A 19,106-nucleotide genomic window follows, 5' to 3' on the forward strand; every position below is an offset into this window, starting at 1 on the left:
ATCACTATGGACTCGACTGGTGATCTGGAATATTATCTGGGCCTGGCTACCCTCACAGACATCCTCCGCTCTTCTTGTTTGGGTGCTGTGGGACCTCGCCTTTGCCAGTGAGGCCACTGTGCATGCTCTGCTGTCTCCTGGTTCCACTCACAGAGCAGCCCACTCTTTTTTCTCCCTGAACCCTGCTCCTGATAAGCAGGTGCTGCAATGTCTACCCAGTAAATGACTTCAAGACAGGCTTGAGTAGAGTGATAGAGAAAATCTGAAACAATTGTCAGAAACACAGGTCTCCTGTGCGTCAGTTTCATGTTCAAGCCATGATTCTAACCTTTCTCACAGGAATTCATAACTAGGTCTTTGTTTTCTGGAGGCATGTTTAATTCATCTTGAATGTTCTCCGTGGAGGAGATAAAGTAGATTAAGATTTGCTTAAGGGATTGTAAAAAGTTGTCCTGGGGCACTGTGAAATCTAGTTTGTCAGGGTAATGCACACATGCTTTATTTAGATTGTTTACATCGTGCATGGCACAATGAAAACTTGGTACCTCAGTGGGACATACAGACACTATCCAATATAAGTAGTAAGTAATACTAATTAGACTGAGTTTGATTTAGTTGTTCACATTGTTGAATTCTAAATTAACTTTAATAACTCAGGAGAAATATTTCAGAGTTATCATGGTCATTTCAATAAAACAACTGCACAATGAGTAGATGCTTTAAAAAACATCTAACTAGAAAATTGGGCCTGTAAAGAATGACAGACCTTGGTTATTATAAGCTGTTATGACACAATCACATGAATCACTATGGCATGTGGACCTTGTGCTCAGCTCTTGTTATCTAATTCTGGTCATCCCATCTCCAGCATCCCCTGCTTCTTCCCTCCCACACCCCCCAAACAAAAGGCTTTTCACGTTTATCAAAGCTGTGGGAGGAGGAATCAAAAAGACCCAAGCAGCTAAGAAAGGAATGAAAACCAACAGTCAACTAGTCAATTAAGTTGAATGTTATACCATTACTGTTTCCCTTGTTTGAATTCAGGTGCCTTACATGTCCATTAATTTTGAGTGCAGTTGATGGAGAAAGATAGAGATGCCTAATCAGAGTTGCTTGGGTTGCCTTCCCAGGGTTTTAAAAAATCATCTGAGTTTTTTTATATATTGCATAGTGAGCTCAAAATGCATTTTAGGAATGCTGGATTAAACCTTGGCTGTGACCGAGTACATAAAATGCAAGCACATTATTCTTGAGCTCAGTGCCAAAGCTAATCACAGAATTTGGTCAAAATATTTAACTCAAGATATAACAGAGCGTTATACCTGCAGCAGGTAGGCTTCTAATTCTTAAAAAGTCTGTTTGGATTCAGACCGACTTTTCAGATGCCTTTACAATGCCTTCAGTTTTACTTTTACATGCAACTTTGGACCACTTTGGACAGCTAATCTGCAGAAACTACCACGAATAAGAAAACACCTTCTCTGGTTTTCCTGAGGCATGACAGATGCCACCAAAAGGAGCTGTCACCATGCCGGGCTCTGCAGCATTTGGATTACTAACATGTACACCTGATAGGACTCTGCTATCTCTTTGGCACTACATCCTATCTGCAACCTATTTTCTGCTACAGTTATTCCAACACAAATTTTGGTTTTATTGCTATTGTTTCTTTAATTTCTTGTGCTATTCATTGCAGTATGTTTATGAAATATATATTCAGAATAGCAGTCCCCCAAACGGAAACTATACTGCTTTGGCTAACTATCCCTTATTTCCTGGAAATACAGCATGTAGGTAGAAGCTCTATAAAATTAAAATTCGATTCTACAATGTGCAATACTCCAGAAAACACAATTAAATCTATGATATAAAGTGGAAAGGAAGAGTTTACTCCAGACTGTTTGCTAATGATATTTCACAAAAAATCATAGTGAATACTTTTTATATGGAATATCATGAACGTGAAATATGGAAATAAGAAGCAGGGATGGAATTTTTTGTTTTCTACTGAACTATAGTTTTTGGGACCCACAACACAATTGCTTCAATTAATTTCCTGTACCTGAAAGCACTAACACAGAGTGACTGAATTTACATGCCAGAGAAGCTATTAAGTTACTGAAAATTTCTGCAAATTCTGTTTGAAAATAAGCTATACTTTTAGTCTTGCAAAATCATTCAGCATCAAGTATTCTACACCCAAGTCCAGTTTTGCTATTACTGCTATGCCATATTTGGGATATCTGTCATTATCTCCACAGTCAGATCTAGGAGATAGCCAGAAAAAAAAGTATTTCTTGCCTTCCAATAGTATTTGACCACTTACAAATTATAATCCACAGTCAAGGTGGCTTTCCTAGTACAAATCATTCCCTGGAGAACTGGACAATCAAAAAGTGCCATTTTATATTATCCTTTTTCCCCACCATACCCTGACTATAGCATTGTCACCCAACAAACGGTATTTTACAGGATGCTGGAAAGAAAATTGCTTTTTTTTCCCTTTAGTTATTTTCCCCCTCTGTTCTATGTAGTTTTTACAGTGCTATTGTTTTTATAGAATATTTTTGATGTACTAAATGGGTTTTCTGCCCCTAATCCCAAAAGTTCCAAATGGTGCTTTATTGGAAAACAAACTGCACTCTGGTGGCAAACATTCATAAAAAAATTTCTAAACTGAATGAAACAGGAACAAAGTTAAGGGTCAGTATAAGGATGATCAGTTATTTGATAATATTTCAAAGCAGTAACTTTTTTGCAGAAGCACAGATGTGGACAGCATAATCTGGACCTATCTGGATATGGACTGCGGCTATTAATTAAATCTTGATGATTTAAACATTTTATTTCTACAGTCACACTATGTTTATTGCAAAGGGACATTTGAATGGTAATGAAGCATTTTGAAAAGGTGCTCAATGTCATTATTCAGCAAATGAGACTTTTAATGCATGTGCTGAAACAACATACTGGTTGCACTGCTTGGAGCCAGAAATTAACTAGACATAGAAGAATTTTCTTCCCAAAACTTACACCAACATTCACATAAACATTAAAAATGGGACTGATGAGAATTTAGCATAAGCAATATAAGAAGTAAAATCAGTTAAGTGAAACAGCTAATTTAATCACATTAATAGGAATAAGCAAATTTTATTATTCAACAGAGGTATATAAGATTGCAAATTACATACAAGATAGGAGAAGAGGGGGATGGAAGCCCTTAAACAAAACCTGCAAGTATGTTTTAATAAGTAATTCCTTGGGCTTTTTAATAATGACCTACTATATTTAGGTTATGTTTATGGAATTTTTATATTACGCCTTCCTTCATTTTTAGTTCTTTCTATCACAGATTAAATTCAGCCTAGGCCCAAATGATTAAGCTGAGAACAAAGAAACTTCACTGGAACCTTGCTTTTCTTACATTCCCAAGAAAAACCTAGCTACCAACTACAGATTCATTTTCTCCTTTAGTCCAAACCTCAATATGCTATAGACTTGATCTGAATGATAAAAATCCTACCCATTTAGATACATCTACTAAATGAAACTATTTCAACGTGAAAGATTAAGATGGCAATATAAACACTGAGTCCTAATGTTTTGTACCACTAAGAGGTTCAAATGCTGTGAAGAAACAAAATAGTGTTTTGGCAATTTAGCAATTCTTAGCCTGTGATAACTGTCCACCACAGCTGGGAGGTAACATAACTTTAAGCTGTTTTAATGGAAGGTTTGGCTTTATTCCAGTGAAGCACTAAATCTAAAGAAAATCTAAAAAAAAAAAATTGCAGGTTGAACAATCCCATTTCATGCCCATCTATAGCTAGGAGAGACTTTAAACATTTCTAAACCCAGTGACAGTGCAGATTAATGTGAGCATGCAAAATGTTGACTGACAGGTAAAAATTTGGATTCAGCAGCTGGTGCTATCAATAGAAATTATATCCATAAGAAAAAAAATCCATAAAAAGCGCAAATGTGACTCATTAGACAGAGACTCCCTCAGACTGTACGTTAAAAAGCTCATGAACAAATATGCTGTTAGATAATCTAAAGATTAACAAAATTATGAACAGAAGAAAATATTCTAACAAATGCCTACAAGAAGGAAAAATGGCCACATTCCTACACAGTTACTTGCCTCCTTATTTTCCACGCTTTTAAAGAAAATTCCTAAATGCATGCTTCAAGTACATTTAAAGAACAAACACATATATTCCACAAACTCCCTCTAATATCTTGTCAAATAAAATGATAAACAGTATAAACATAAACACTTCAAATTCCTCTGAGCTCTGCTGTTGAATACCATTTCTAAGTAGATGAACTAGTGCCATATTTGGATGTCTTATCTGACTGTTGTGCAGTCTCTATCGTTTCAGTTTATGAGAGGTCTGGATATCTATAATTTTAACTTCTGGAAATTATTTCTAAGTACAACCAGGAATGTAAAATAGATGATGTGGTATAAAATCACCAGCCATGTTTTCCAGTAGTGGAACTATTCATCCAAGAAACAGGTATAAGTTAAATTTGGCAAAGTTAAATGAGAGTAATTTTGCAGAAATTAACTTTTCTTTGTGCATTGTTGACTGTGAATGAAGACCATTATTTTTCATTGCCTAGATAGTGATGCAATTTTCAAAGCTAAATGAGCATTAAAAGCATTCATTCTGTGCTTCTGCAATGAACAATCTAAGATACCTAATGGCAAAATGAGACATTCTCTTTAATCTTTATGAACGTATTATACCCTCTTGAGGTAAAAATGAGAAAGGAGGGGATAAGCTTGCTGTATTTTTGATAAATGTTTCCCTCAGAAATGGGAGAAGTCTTGTATGTGCAGATGCATCAGCCTGCCTGACTGCCAGTCCCTGAAGATCCAATCATCCTGATGACTGTCCCACAGTTTCTTCCCCTTGGGCAGGCCAGTCTCTCTTCATTCCTCTGCTTTATTGGAGATGAGATTTTGGTGCCAATATAGGGAGGAAATATGTTTCACCAAAGGGCACAATTTATACACATATGAATTGGTTTCCAAGTATTTGCCTTTGAGATCAGCTCACATTCTAGCTGTGCTGCTCTGCAACACAACCAGAGACAGGATTTTCTGGACAAGTTACTATACTAATATACTATTTTCCCATAGATGTAGTTGAAATCTACCTCTTTTCAAGATACTTGACTACTGAGTAACGGAAGATAGTATGAGCCCATAAGATTTTTATAGCGATGTATTACAAAAAATGGCATATAACTAATACTGCTAACTATTAACTAATGTAATTGGCAGTAAAAATGGAAGACCTTATAAGTTAGAAAAAATTTCCACAACATAATAGCCATTAAAGAACAGCATAAGCTTTGAACCACAGATTATATGAAAAGTCATTTATGTAATGAAATCAAATATCTTTTCTATAAGACCATTTCCCAAACTATATTCTTAAAAGATTTACAGAGGAATGCTGCCTATGGTTGATCATATGTCTCCATGTATGTAGAAAGTGTTTGTTAAAACAAAAAAAGAAAAACAACTGCAACAATATCAAGCTATTTGGCACCACTGCAGGGCAATTTAAGCATTTGTGCTCCTTGCACCTAGGACCATTCAAACACCACAGGTCACAGAGCTGTACCACATTTTTTGAGTAAGAAAAAGTTTTTCTTCCCACTGTAAAGGAGACTTAAAGAAAGAAAAAATAAAAGGAAAAAAAAAGAAAAAAATCTTTTACAGAGTTCCTCCTGAAATTTTCCTATGTTGGAAAAAGCTATATTCATCCATAGTAGCATGATCCTCTGATTTATACCACTAACCTTATCAAAGATCCTCTATCTCATCCTTTAGCCAGAGCAGTAAATAGGGTCCTAAAACTCGCAGCTGAAGTCAAGGGAAAGCAAAACAAACCCCATGAAATGAGTGAACTTATGGGTTCAGAAATCACATGGCACAAAAGATACTTCATAACTTTCAGACCGTGTTCTTGATTTTAGCAAACCCAGTAAATGAATGCTTTGGGATGCTTTGAACTGAATTTAGTGACACTGTTAGCTCTGTTATCATTATACAACCTGATCTTAACAGAATTGTAGAGATAATACGCAGTATCGTTGATCCATATACCAAAGTCCAACTCTCCATATTAAAAAAAAAAAAATAAAATTACTCAGGCACAAACATAATTACTCAGAATTATATCTGCATATGTTTACATGGCTTTGAAGTTTGATCTCAACAATATCTTATAGTCCCACTGCCAAAATAATTATTTACCATAAAAGTACTTTTCTCTGATATTAATAAACCACTAACACCCTTGCAAAACTGACTTGAAAAATCAAAAATGCTTATCCAGTTTGTTACCTCAACTGTTACGTTTCTTTCAGCCTATGCAGTTTGAAAGAGGCAGATCTGTACTATTTGGAATTAAAACCTACAGTCATTACCTAGGAAATCATATACTTTTTCAATACAGCAGGTTGATTTGTCTGATATTCTAGATAGAAGTTCTTTCCCTCCCTTTTCTGTTTTTTTTTTATTTTATTTTTTATTTTTTATTTTTTATTTTTTATTTGTTTGGGGTTTTTGTTTTTGTTTCTTTTTTTGTTTGGTTTTTGGTTTGGGGGTTTTGTTTGGGTTTATTGCTTTTATTTTTCCCCTGAAAAACCAGAAAATGAAAACAAACTTTGGCAGCTGGTATGCCACATCCTTAGCTTGGTATAAACCATGCTACCTCCACATTCACAATGGAGCTCATTTTTGGCTAATAGACCTCTCTCTGACACACTGCAAGTAACATGCAGAGTTAATAGGTGTCTCTTGTCTTTATGAGCAATCTGTAAGTAATATTGTCCAGAGTCTCAGATAGAAAATCAGTCTGCTTCCTCTGACTTTTCCTAGTTTTTACCAGCTGAAAGTATGATTCCTTGGTTTTATTCCTATTTTAACTAACTTATATTTTACAGGTTTTTACTTTAATTCTACTTAATTTTCTTTCTTTCATTTTCAGGAGTCAGTGAGTAACAAAACCCTGTAGAATTCATTAAAACCGAGGGTGAACTTTGCTATTTACAGTAGATAGCCACACCATCTCTGGCTGACACCTCTAGCTGATGTACCACCAGATGATGGCTGGATGCTCTTGTGGTGACTGCCTTACAGTGACACAAATCCCTGAATGAGTCATCAGACTCAGAATGCAGAATTGCATCTTGTTATCAAACTGTGACACTCCAGTGCCTCCCCTCTTTAAGGGGAGGACTGTATTGCCTGGAATATCTTGACACTATACTTCACTGAATTTGATTCTTTCCTCTTGGCACTACCTTAATACGAAATGATAATACTTTCTTGGGTGTGCATTTACTCCATTAACACAAAGCTACCACCACAAACTCTTAACTTCTATCCACATAAGCCTCATTCTACTTGGAAATTGTTGGGAGTCACCTAAAGATGCAGTTGTCCAAGGCAAAGGAGTAAATAAACTCAGATACTTAATTTCTCAGGGCAACACTTAAGTGCACCTGTTAAAAAATGGCCCATCATAAACCAGATGATTCCTTGAGAAAACACCAGCTTTTAACTGCTCATGTAAAAAGGGGCCTATAAACAGAATGATTCAGAAAAGAGTTTACAGAGGTAGAAATTTAGAAATGATACAAGAATCTAAGATACATAAACTTAAATGCTGTAAATGCTGTAAATATAGACATTCGCTTGATATTAGTTATTTTTAATCTTAAGTGACTGAGAGTTGTATTTCCTCAGGATCACTGAGTATGCAGTTTCAGAGAAGAGAGGAAAAAAGTTTACTCTTTTACGCACTGTTCACAGCTAAGTTTTCAGGGAACGTGAATCATTTAATAAGCTCATTTGATACTGAGAAAGAAATACGAGCTCTCAATCATTTACTTCAGGCACTAAGTCAGATGCTGCGATGAGCTAGACCTTCAAAGTGTGCATGAAGTTTTTCCCCTTTAATCAGTGGAGAAAACTTGAGTCTTCTGAAAGCCGACATATTGATCTGATCAAGGAATTGCTGAGGCTGCTGCAAAGGAAATTATATGAATATATATGGAGCAGAAGTATATAAGGGTATAAAAAAATTCCGATTGACCTTTCTCTGTAGTTTTCCTATTCTTTTGTCTATATTTCTCTGAAAACTGTCTCTTCTGGTATCCTTTAGCCACCAGAAGATTGTTACATATGGTTTGAGCAAAAGAAGAATAGGGAAACAGGAGAGTGACACTGGCTGTGTATGAATCTTGGAAGCTGAAGGATTATTTGAGGAGTGAAGAAAGAAATGTGACAGATGCCCACTTTCATGTAACAGAGCATCTGCTCAACTGACAGCTTGCAAGTGTGGGGCAGAAAAGACTGGTGGGCTACATCTGAGTGTGAAACAAAGAGGATTAAGACCAGGAGCCAAAGTCACAAATGAAAAGAACAGGGGGCAGAAGGCAGGACTTACAACTGCTCTGAATCACAGAATCACAGAATCACAGGTTGGAAAAGACCTATAAGATCATCAAGTCCAACCATCAACCCAACACCACCATGCCCACTAAACCATGTCCCACAATGCCACATCCACACGCTCCTTGAATACCTCCAGTGATGGTGACTCCACCACCTCCCTGGGCAGCCTGTTCCACTGCTTCACCACTCTCTCAGTAAAGAAATTTTTCCTAATAACCAGTCTGAACCTCCCCTGGTGCAACTTGAGGCAATTTCCTCTTGTCCTGTCACTCGTCACTTGGGAGAAGAGGCCAACACCCACTTCTCTGCAACCCCCTTTCAGGGAATTTTAGAGAGCGATGAGGTCTCCCCTCAGCCTCCTCTTCTCCAGACTGAACAACCCCAGCTCCCTCAGCCGCTCCTCATAAGACTTGTGCTCCAGACCCCTCACCAGCTTCGTCGCCCTTCTCTGGACACGCTCCAGCACCTCCATGTCCTTCTTGTAGTGAGGGGCCCAAAACTGAACACAGCATTCAAGGTGCGGCCTCACCAGTGCCGAGTACAGGGGCACGATCACTTCCCTACTCCTGCTGGACATACTGTGTCTGATACAGGCCAGGATGCTGTTGGCCTTCTTGGCCACCTGGGCACACTGCTGGCTCATCTTCAGCCGGCTGTCAATCAACACCCCCAGGTCCTTTTCTGCGGGGCAGCTTTCCAGCCACTGGTCCCCAAGCCTGTAGAGTTGCATGGGGTTGTTGTGACCCAAGTGCAGGACCCAGCACTTGGCTTTGTTGAACCTCATCCAATTGGCCTCGGCTCATGGATCCAGCCTGTCCAGATCCCTCTGCAGAGCCTTTCTACCCTCAAGCAGATCAACACTCCCGCCCAACTTGGTGTCATCTGCAAACTTACTGAGGGAGCACTCAATGCCCTCATCCAGATCATCGATAAAGATATTAAACAAGACCGGCCCCAAAACTGAGCCCTGGGGGACCCACTTATGACCAGCTGCCAACTGGATTTCACTCCATTCACCACAACTCTTTGGGCTCGGCCGTCCAGCCAGTTTTTTACCCAGCGAAGAGTACACCTGTGTAAGCCACGAGCCACCAGCTTTTCCAGAACACCGTGGGAACCAGAAGAATACTGTGGGACCACCATGCTTGCTATTCAAGGACAGTGTGACCAACTGCGCACCATAGTGGAATGAGAAAAGCGTTAATTATGCCTACCAGGACTGGTTTCTCACCTGGACTATCCCCTGAACAATACCTTGACACTGTTTGGGTAGGTGCCAGGAATCAAACAGTATGGACAACTGTGGGACAGTTCTCAAGCCTGCATTTGGTCCTTTTTGATTCATGTTTATAGACACAGTTGTAAAAGCCAGATCCTAGCATGAAATGGGAAGATGACAGGCACTGACTCTTTTAAGCTGTTTTGAGAAGAAATGGGATATTAGACAAAGGAAACAGGCATAAGTCTATATAGCAAAATTATGTACTAAAATTTAAGAAAAGATTGTTAGCTAAATATTTCTTACTTTGGTGTGTATTTTACTAGTTATTCAAAAGCTAGGTAGAAATCTGAAAAGAATATAAATACTCCATGAATTAAAGGGGACTTGTGTTTTTATATCTATTAGGAATGCATTTCATTGCAAAAGCATGCAATTTTCACTTTATTCTTTCCTTGTGAAAAATTGTTCTTGACAAAACCAAACATAATTGTAATAACCATTACAGAGGTATAAACACATGAACTATGACACACTACAAGGAATGATTCCTGTTCACCTTCTTAAAAATAGTAAGTGCAGTCCCCACATTGGTTCCTTAAAGGCTGTACCCTTATATTTTGCATTGTGAAAACATGAGGTATTCTGGACTAACTTATGGAAACAGGAGAGACATCTGAATGTCCGGTTTGGGCCATTCTATGGAATTTGCATTTTCATTTGTCTGACAGGTCCAATTTTCTTTGTATTGGGAGAAAATGTTCAAATTTTACCAGCTGATTTTTTATTAACCACAAATATCCACTTTAAAATTCAGAGTACTGTGCTTTAGCACTACACAGCCTCAGAACAAGCAGTAAATTCATTACAAATTAATTCTGAATATATGTGTATGTAATTATTAAAAAAGTTGTTTCCTGACTGAAAATTTTAGACATTTTCTTTACGCCTTTGGACAAGTTAATATCAATGTTGTGGCTTTTTTTCTGTCACCTTTAATATATTTGAAAAAAGACCCTTTCAAATGTTAAAACCAATTCAGTCTCTTGGTACATTTTAGGCCAGTACAATATTTATGATATATAAGTTAGAGGATCTTGAGTGCTGCATTTAAGAAACACATCACTAACTCTGATAGAAAAAAGACAAGCAGACTAGGCAGATGCCATTAGGATGAGTAAACAAACCATATAACATGGATAGGTTTCTAGAGAGTATGAACAGGATGTACAATTTACAAGACCTAGAAATCTTACCTTGGAAAAAGGTGAATGAACCCGCAGTAACAGACAGAAATCCAGCTTGCTCATTTTCTAGGACTCCCAAAGCTCAGGAGGTGTACCATTGCTTGTGTCTTATAGCTAGAGTAGGTACATCTTCTGAAAGCTCCTTTGGTCACTAACATTTCTACATATTTCTAACTAGGACTGGAAAATTTTAAGATACACTCTATAAGTCTACAGGATTATTTAACCTTTTGGTACAAATTTCATGGATATGAACATGGAATGGAAGGTCGAAGGGGGAACAAGAAAGTATGCAAAGACAGAAGACAATGGATACTGTTTTAAAATAATTTTCTCCCCTATGGCATCCTAGACTGTCTGTGAAGGCAGAAATCAGACTTTGTTTTCTGCCAATATTTGTAAGGCTTATCTTAGAAGCTCAGTATGAAGTCTTAAATGAAAAATTGTATGTTAATTACTATACTGGATCAGATTATTCATCAGAGTACCAGTGTCACAGTAGCCATTTTTTAAGTAGAGAGATAACAGACTGTTAGTTAGAAGCTGATTTATGCATGGAAGCATGGCTTACACCTCTTCATTTTTTCATATAATATCATAGCTAGCTGCATTCACCATGTAGATATCTACTTGTTTTTATTTTACTCCTCTTAAGACCTTGGACTCATGCTCATTCAGAATTAAATATGCTAATGTATAGTTTAGTTGAGAATCTTTGTTTTTCCTGTGAGCAAGATTAAATAGAGATGTTAGCCTAGTTTCTCTTTTCATTCACTTTTCAGCTGTGTACATCTAGTACCTTTTAACAATCTCTTCTCAAATATCTATTCTAATCATTCTAGTTCTCAATCTGGTTTTTTTTTGTTTGTTTTTTTTTTTTTACCATGCAGCTCTGAACCTCTCTGTGTTCACAGGTTTTATTTACTCACAAAGTAGCACTCCTCCTTGCTTTAGATGAACAAATCATTCAAGCCTAAGTTAGTCACTAGGCTGTCTTTATAGCCAGTGGAAGAACTTCAAGAAGGCAACCCATGCCCTTACTTTAGATGTCTGAGATGGTACGAATTGCTCTCCTGAGCATTAGTTTCCCTTGACTATAAAGGAAGCTTAGGGTAACTTTGGCAAACTTAGTGATTCTTAAAGTAAGTAAAATGAATCCCAACCATGTAATCTCAATTGAAAGGAGCATTGCAAGTGATGGCTACTGAAAATTAAAAAGAAATCTGTATTTTCTTTAGACTCCTCTTTTTGCACACTAATGCTGTTCTCTTCTCTGAGCTCTGCTGAAAAGTGACCATGGAATTTTATTCATTTTTTTTAGATTCCTACATTATGTATGGTTTGAATTACTCCCTCTTACATGCTCTGTCAACACTGAATTTAATCTGCCAGTGGATATCCTCTTCTTTTCATTTTGCTATACCCCCTGGAGATCTTCAGTTTTTCCAGTCTTTGACTAGTCTAAAAAACTTTGTGACATCTGCATATTTTAGAACATTACTGATCACTCAAACATCAGTATTCATAAAATCAACATTAACAAAAAGTGGCTTTTCTCATGCTGAAAATTCTGTTTATTTTCTGTCAGTTCCAAATAACGTCCATGACAACACACTGCACTTCAAAATTATTTGGTGTTCTCATTAATATCTTCTAAGAGCTGTAAGCCTGATTTTTGACAAGAGTGTCTCCTTTAACCATTTTTTGGCTGCTGCTCTTAAGGGAATTTATTTGACAACAGAGGGAAAATTTTCCTTTACAAAAGGATCCTAATCTGCCATAGAAATATGTATCTCCTAATACTGCTCCCTATTTCCAGTTCCACATTCCACCTATACCTTTTAAGATAGTTATGCTTGTGGCACTCCAAACTTCGAGTCTAGCAATTTTTTTAAAATTAAAGGATGAATATTTCTTGATAGCAGTTCAGCCACCTTTTAGTACATTTCTTCAGAACTCTTAATGGTTTACTGTGATGGGACCCCAAATCAGCCAAAGCCCTGAGGTGGATCTGCTTAGGCCTTTAGCTCTCCAAAAAAGTTCAAAAGGCTGTTAAAAGCCAAGATTAATTCTTTGATCTAAAATCAGGAACTCACCTTTTAAAACAGAGAAAACTGAAAGCAAGTAGTTAACACAGAATGGTAATATGGTTTAAAAGCTTTTCTCCCAATGCATGTTGTATCCTTGCAGGTGGGTCTGTACTTTCACCTAATTCAAGGACTTTGAGTGGTAGCAAAAGCTCCTGTCTTTTCACACTATCCTTTTCCTGTGCCTGTTCGGTTGGTCCTGCTGAGGAGGAGCAGGTGGAGGAGGAGGAAGAAGAAGAGAAGGAGCAGGATGAGGAATGAGGCTTCCACCTCCTATCAGAGGCTTTTATTTCACCTAATAATTTCTTAAAGGAATATAATATAGAACTGAGAGCACACAAATAAAATGAATACTATCTATCCCAGCCATGCATGATCAAAGCAAATTGTTGCTTTTATATTTGTTAAATTTTTCACAGAATATTCTCTATCCTTCAGAGAAGAGGTAAGTGCAGATGGGCCTTGCTTTAATGGAAATGCATTTGATGTGACTGAGCTGCCTAAATAAACCCCAAAGCATAGATATTGGATCGTCTGGATTTGGAACCAGTCTCTGATGTTTTGTTCAGAAGCAATGAAAACTTGGAGTTAAAAGCCACCACACTGAAAAGGTTAACAGTGGCATGGCAACTGTCCTTATGGACCTTCTTAGCTACTTCCAAATCTGTAATAATGCGGCTGGTATAGCCTACCATATTGTTAAGGTAACTTTCATCACTTCCCTTGTGCCATGAGCTGAGAATGTGCAATGGATGGTCACTGCAGTGTGGCTGTTCTGCAGTAACTTGTTAAGCCACAGTTACTTGCTTCCGTGTCTTGAAAGAAAGAGAAAACAAAATTTAATCTGCGGAGGATCTCGGGAGATTAGCATCTCTTTCAAACACAATTAGATGTTCAAATTGTATATGGACCACTGTAGTGCCGTTCAATTAGAAATGAACTTGTAAACCGAAATTAGTAGAAGAAAACGAAGAACTCAGTGCAATACTGTGAAATTTGCTACAGAACTGGTTTTTTTTTTCTGACAAGAAGCAGCAGTTCATTGTTAGTACTCAATCCTTTTTCTCATATATCTGAACTTGAACTTGCCGGGTTCTACACTTTGGCCACTACAACCCCAGGCAACGCTACAGGCTTGGGGACGAGTGGCTGGAAAGCTCCCCCGCAGAAAAGGACCTGGGGGTGTTGATCGACACCTGGCTGAATATGAGCCAGCAGTGTGCTCAGGTGGCCAAGAAGGCCAACGGCATCCTGGCCTGTATCAGAAGTGGTGTGGCCAGCAGGAGCAGGGAGGTGAACATGCCTCTGTACTCGGCGCTGGTGAGGCCGCACCTCGAATACTGTGTTCAGTTTTGGGCCCCTCACTACAAGAAGGACATTGAGGTGCTGGAGCATGTCCAGAGAAGGGCGACGAAGCTGGTGAGGGGTCTGGAGCACAAGTCTTATGAGGAGCGGCTGAGGGAGCTGGGGTTGTTCAGCCTGGAGAAGAGGAGGCTGAGGGGAGACCTTATCACTCTCTAAAATTACCTGAAAGGAGGTTGCAGAGAGGTGGGTGTTGGTCTCTTCTCCCAAGTGACTAGTGACAGGACAAGAGGAAATGGCCTCAAGTTGCGCCAGGGGAGGTTCAGGCTAGATATTAGGAAAAAGTTCTTTACTGAGAGAGTAGTGAAACATTGGAATAGGCTGCCCAGGGAGGTGGTAGAGTCACCCTCCCTGGAGGTACTCAAGGAGCATGTGGATGTGGCATTGTGGCATGTAGCTTGATGGACATGGTGCTCTGTGGTGTTGGGTGGGTTGGTTTTTGGTGTGTTGTGGCTTGTTGTTGTGTGGTGGTTGGCTTTTTTTTTTTTTTTTTTTTTTTTTTCCAGGTTGGACTTGATGATCTTACAGGTCTTTTCCAACCGTAGTGATTCTGTGATTCTGTGAAAGTGATTCTAAAATGAAAATACAGCAAAAGGCACTTAAAAATCTGAAGGTACTGAGGGAATATTTTATGGTAAATAACTATGGAGTAACTATTGGATAGTCCTGTTTAAAGATGAATATATAAAAGTTGGGTCTCATTTCTGCACATATCTGCTTCCTGCATGGAATATGTTTGCTTACTTAAATGACAATAATGTTATTACAAATTATAAATTCTTGTTGGTACAGCAGAATTAATGCTAAGACAAGACAACAACTGCATAGTTCATTACTCTCAGTTGAGATCAACATAAACGTTCCCTAAGTTCCAAGTACATAGCCAGTCAGACACAGTTACACCAACCCCCTGAGTATAACTACACTAAAACTGAATTATTCCAGATACATTCCTTCCTTGTTTGTGAAAATAAGAAATTACTCCTTGCTGATAACAACCTTCAGTCCCCATCTCATCGTGTCACCTGAGGTCAAGTATTCTGGTCAATGAGTTGCACAGCAGTGGCCCTGTCCTTTTTTGATGGTTGACCAAGCAAAGAGAGGATAAACTCAATGCCAATATGTCAAGGCACAGAGCTAGGTAGACAGAATAAACCTATAAATTCATTTTACTTTTCTCAGTTTCCTTCTATTCCTTTGATGATTATATAGTTAAGAACAGACCTACTCCTGAGTGCCTAAAAATATCTTAATGTGGGAAGAGAAAGATAATCAAAAGAAAGGCTGTTAAGATTATGCAGTTATCTAGACTAGCCAGTGCACAGCACGGTTTCTGATTCAGTTGGAAAGTTGTTGCTGTTTCCCATTTAAAGCCATGAATATGTAGAGACGCAGATTATTTGAATGTGTCTTCTTAAAACATTTTCCAGTGTTTTTTTCACATTTTTCAGAGGTCAAACAGATTAGAATGCACTACACCATGCCAAGCAGTACAGGCCGTGCTCTTTAAATATGCTCATCTTTCTATTTTGTCATAAAAATGCCAGGGAACAAGTATTTCAAGAAGGATACTGTCTTTTCTTTATAAATTTGTGCAGGGTCTGGTGTAATGAAGGACTGACAACAGGAAGAAGCTTTAAGTGGTACTACAGTGCAAACATTAAACAACAGAAATAATAAATCACTGGTTAAAAGCTAGAGTTCCCCATACTGCCTACTGAAATGTTTTAAACATTTTAAGACTGCCAGAGTTCTTTTTGATGAATTTTTTGACATGTCTCCAATGCAAGGCTTTGCCTTACAGGCGCTAGTGTTTACAGTCCTGTCAATCTAAATATGAACCGGAACTTAATAATAAATATTTATTATTGCACAGCAAGTTAGATTTTCAATAGGGACATTCCAATAATTTCCTTGCTTTATTCTGCTAACTAATTTCTAAATGACCATATTTTCTAACTAATTCTAATGACTTGCTGAAGAACTGACTGACATATAGATACAGGAAGATGCTAACTGAAAATCTGAAAGAATGTATTGACACCAGAAGTTTTGCTATCAGACAAACATATATTTTGAATTTGTTCATTACATACAACTATCTAATGCTTTCCTGGCATTATAAATGTGCTGCTATAGAAGGTTAATTGAATAAGGAAGATACTAAGCAAAGACAAAATGCTTAGGAAATAGCTTTTCAAACTAATTTTTTGGTTGAATTTTTAATAAAATGCTGTGATATTGCAGAAGCATTTATGGCTACTAATAAGTGGAATTCAGTTGCTAAGAATCTTCATATTTGATGTTTATTATTATTTGATTATTTTGCTGGGCAACTCTCCATTGCTGAAAACAAAGTTTGAAAAATAAATCTGAATAAAATTCTGAAAGTGTCACACATAGAATAAATTTATGTAAGAAACCATAGGCTTAAATTATTTTGGCAACTAATAGATTTTTTTTTTAGTTATTGCTTATCAGTCTATGCTGATTATTATCACACCATAATATGTGCAAAACCTGTTCTTTGGGATAATAGAATATTAAAAGAGATAATGTCAACAAAATTAACATTTCTCAAGCTATTAAGTATATCATTATTATATTAATTAGCATGATTTCCACATTACCATTTGAAACACTGTATATCCTGGAAATGCTCTAACATATACGTACAGTTCATAGTATTCTGATGAGTATTTCCTGAATTTTATTTAGAGTCTGAAACTTTGCATTTAGATCTTGAGATATGATTATGGAGAAGTCCAATGTATAAAGCATACTGAATGTATTAAACCAGAGAGGAGATAACCAAGCAATACAGGTAATCTGGAGGAGGAGGAGCAGCCCAATCTGGATTGTGATAGAAGCAGCAACATACTTGCACTTTCTGATTTTCAATAGGTCATAAAATTGATAGAAGAAATTCCTATTTCTTACCTACATTTCCAGTCATTAGGTATGAATTTTGAAAGTCCATCATTCCCATTCCAACAATGTGTATAAAATCTTCAATCACCTGCATTAACTCCACCGAGCCCGGATAGATCTAACAAAGGAAGGTCAGACTTGCCGTTAACTATGTCAAAAGCTCTACAGCAGCAAATTCAGATAAAATCTAAATGCCATCAAATGAAATGTGAGACTTAACAGTCAAACTGCTCTTCCCATGTTTCAATACCGAACATTTTCTGCCACTGTAAAACAACAATTTTGTCATTAGATCCGCATGTGAACAGACACTACTTCCCATAAAACTATGTGAAATCAGCTTTGCACTGGAACTGTGAAATGTTTGCTCTAAGACACTGCACTTAGAAAAAAAATTTTTACTGGTCCTTACTTTTGTTAATGATTAAAGCATTTCATATTCCAGAATAATGCTAATTAAAATACTCTTCCTTCATCTGGAAGATACCTTCAACAACTTCAGAACTATTGACACAAACAGATAAATGCAAATTTTACCATGGCCTCTCCAGCATGATAAAGCTTTGTTGCTGTAATCAATATTTAAGTAATATAAATTGTTGCTGGTAATACTATTTTCATTGCTGATGTAGAGTAGTAAAATCATAGAATGGCTGAGGTTGGAAGGGGCCTCCGGAGATCATCTAGTTCAACCCCCTACTCAGAGTAAGCTCAGCTCTAACAGGCTGCCCAGGACAACATACAGTTGGATTTTGAACATCTCCCAGAATGGAGACCCCAGAGCCTGTCTGTGCAACATGTTCTAGAATTCAGTTACTCTCACAGTGAAAATATTTTTCTTATATTTAAATGGAATTTGCTGTATTTTAATTTTTGCCCCTTGCTTCTTGTCCTGTCACTGGACACCACTGAGAAGAGTTTGGCTTAGCCTTCTTTACTCCCCCCTTCAGGAATTTTTAACGTTGACAGGATCCCCACTGAGCTTTCTCTTTTCCAAGCAACATAGTGTCAGCTTTTTCAGGCCCTTGTTGTGTATCAGATGCTCCAGTCCCCTAAACATCTTCATGGCTCTTTTTTTCCATTATGTCCATGTCTTGTACTGGGGAGCTCAGAACCAGACAAAGTAAACTGAAATAAATTGCAGTAGCCTTTGCATTGATCACAAAAACATTAAAAATTGTTATAGTCAACAATAATGATGTATCAACAAAACTGCATTAATGGTCAAAACAGTTATTAATAATCTTTAAAATTCTGCTTATATCACATACATAAAAAATAATTTTTGGTTGTTATGGTCTGTTATGAAAAGCATTTTGCAACAGAAAAAGAATGGATGATCTGTTCATGGTGCTTTTTTCTTCATATCAGTGAGATGTCCAAATTTCACTTTATAAGCAACATTCAACCCATTCTTTCCACTACCGGGACTACAAACTCTAAAAAATGCCTATAGAGACTATAAATTCCAGCATGCTGCACTCCATCTTCATCTTGCTTTGTCTGTCTAGATTCATAACTGCTTGGTTCAAAATAGAAATTTTTCACAATGTGTTTTGTTTTCTACATGGATCTTTTTATAAAAGGTAGGGCAGCAATACCATTTTTACGAAGAATTTGTTGTGACATTTATGATCCTAAAAGGTTGCAAATGCTGCTTCAGGTGAAGGAGACTTAACTTCCATTTTCCTCATGATGAGTTACCGAGGTAGTAAGTGTGGTTTTTGCATCCACCTCATTCATAGCACACACACTCACAAATTATGTACTAA

At 37.4% G+C, this 19,106-nt stretch overlaps 1 protein-coding gene across 1 annotated transcript in view; it reads right to left on the reverse strand.

Moving 5' to 3' along the window:
• The window catches only part of ADGRB3 (adhesion G protein-coupled receptor B3), a 465,172-nt gene that overhangs the window by 204,119 nt on the left and 241,947 nt on the right, over positions 1 to 19,106 (reverse strand). The window contains exon 11 of the mRNA XM_059832344.1: positions 17,344 to 17,452. Coding sequence (XP_059688327.1) covers positions 17,344 to 17,452 — 109 coding nt within the window. The remainder of the gene's footprint in view (positions 1 to 17,343; positions 17,453 to 19,106) is intronic.

This window comes from Gavia stellata, chromosome 2, assembly GCF_030936135.1.
Source record: "Gavia stellata isolate bGavSte3 chromosome 2, bGavSte3.hap2, whole genome shotgun sequence".
Lineage (NCBI taxonomy): Eukaryota > Metazoa > Chordata > Aves > Gaviiformes > Gaviidae > Gavia > Gavia stellata.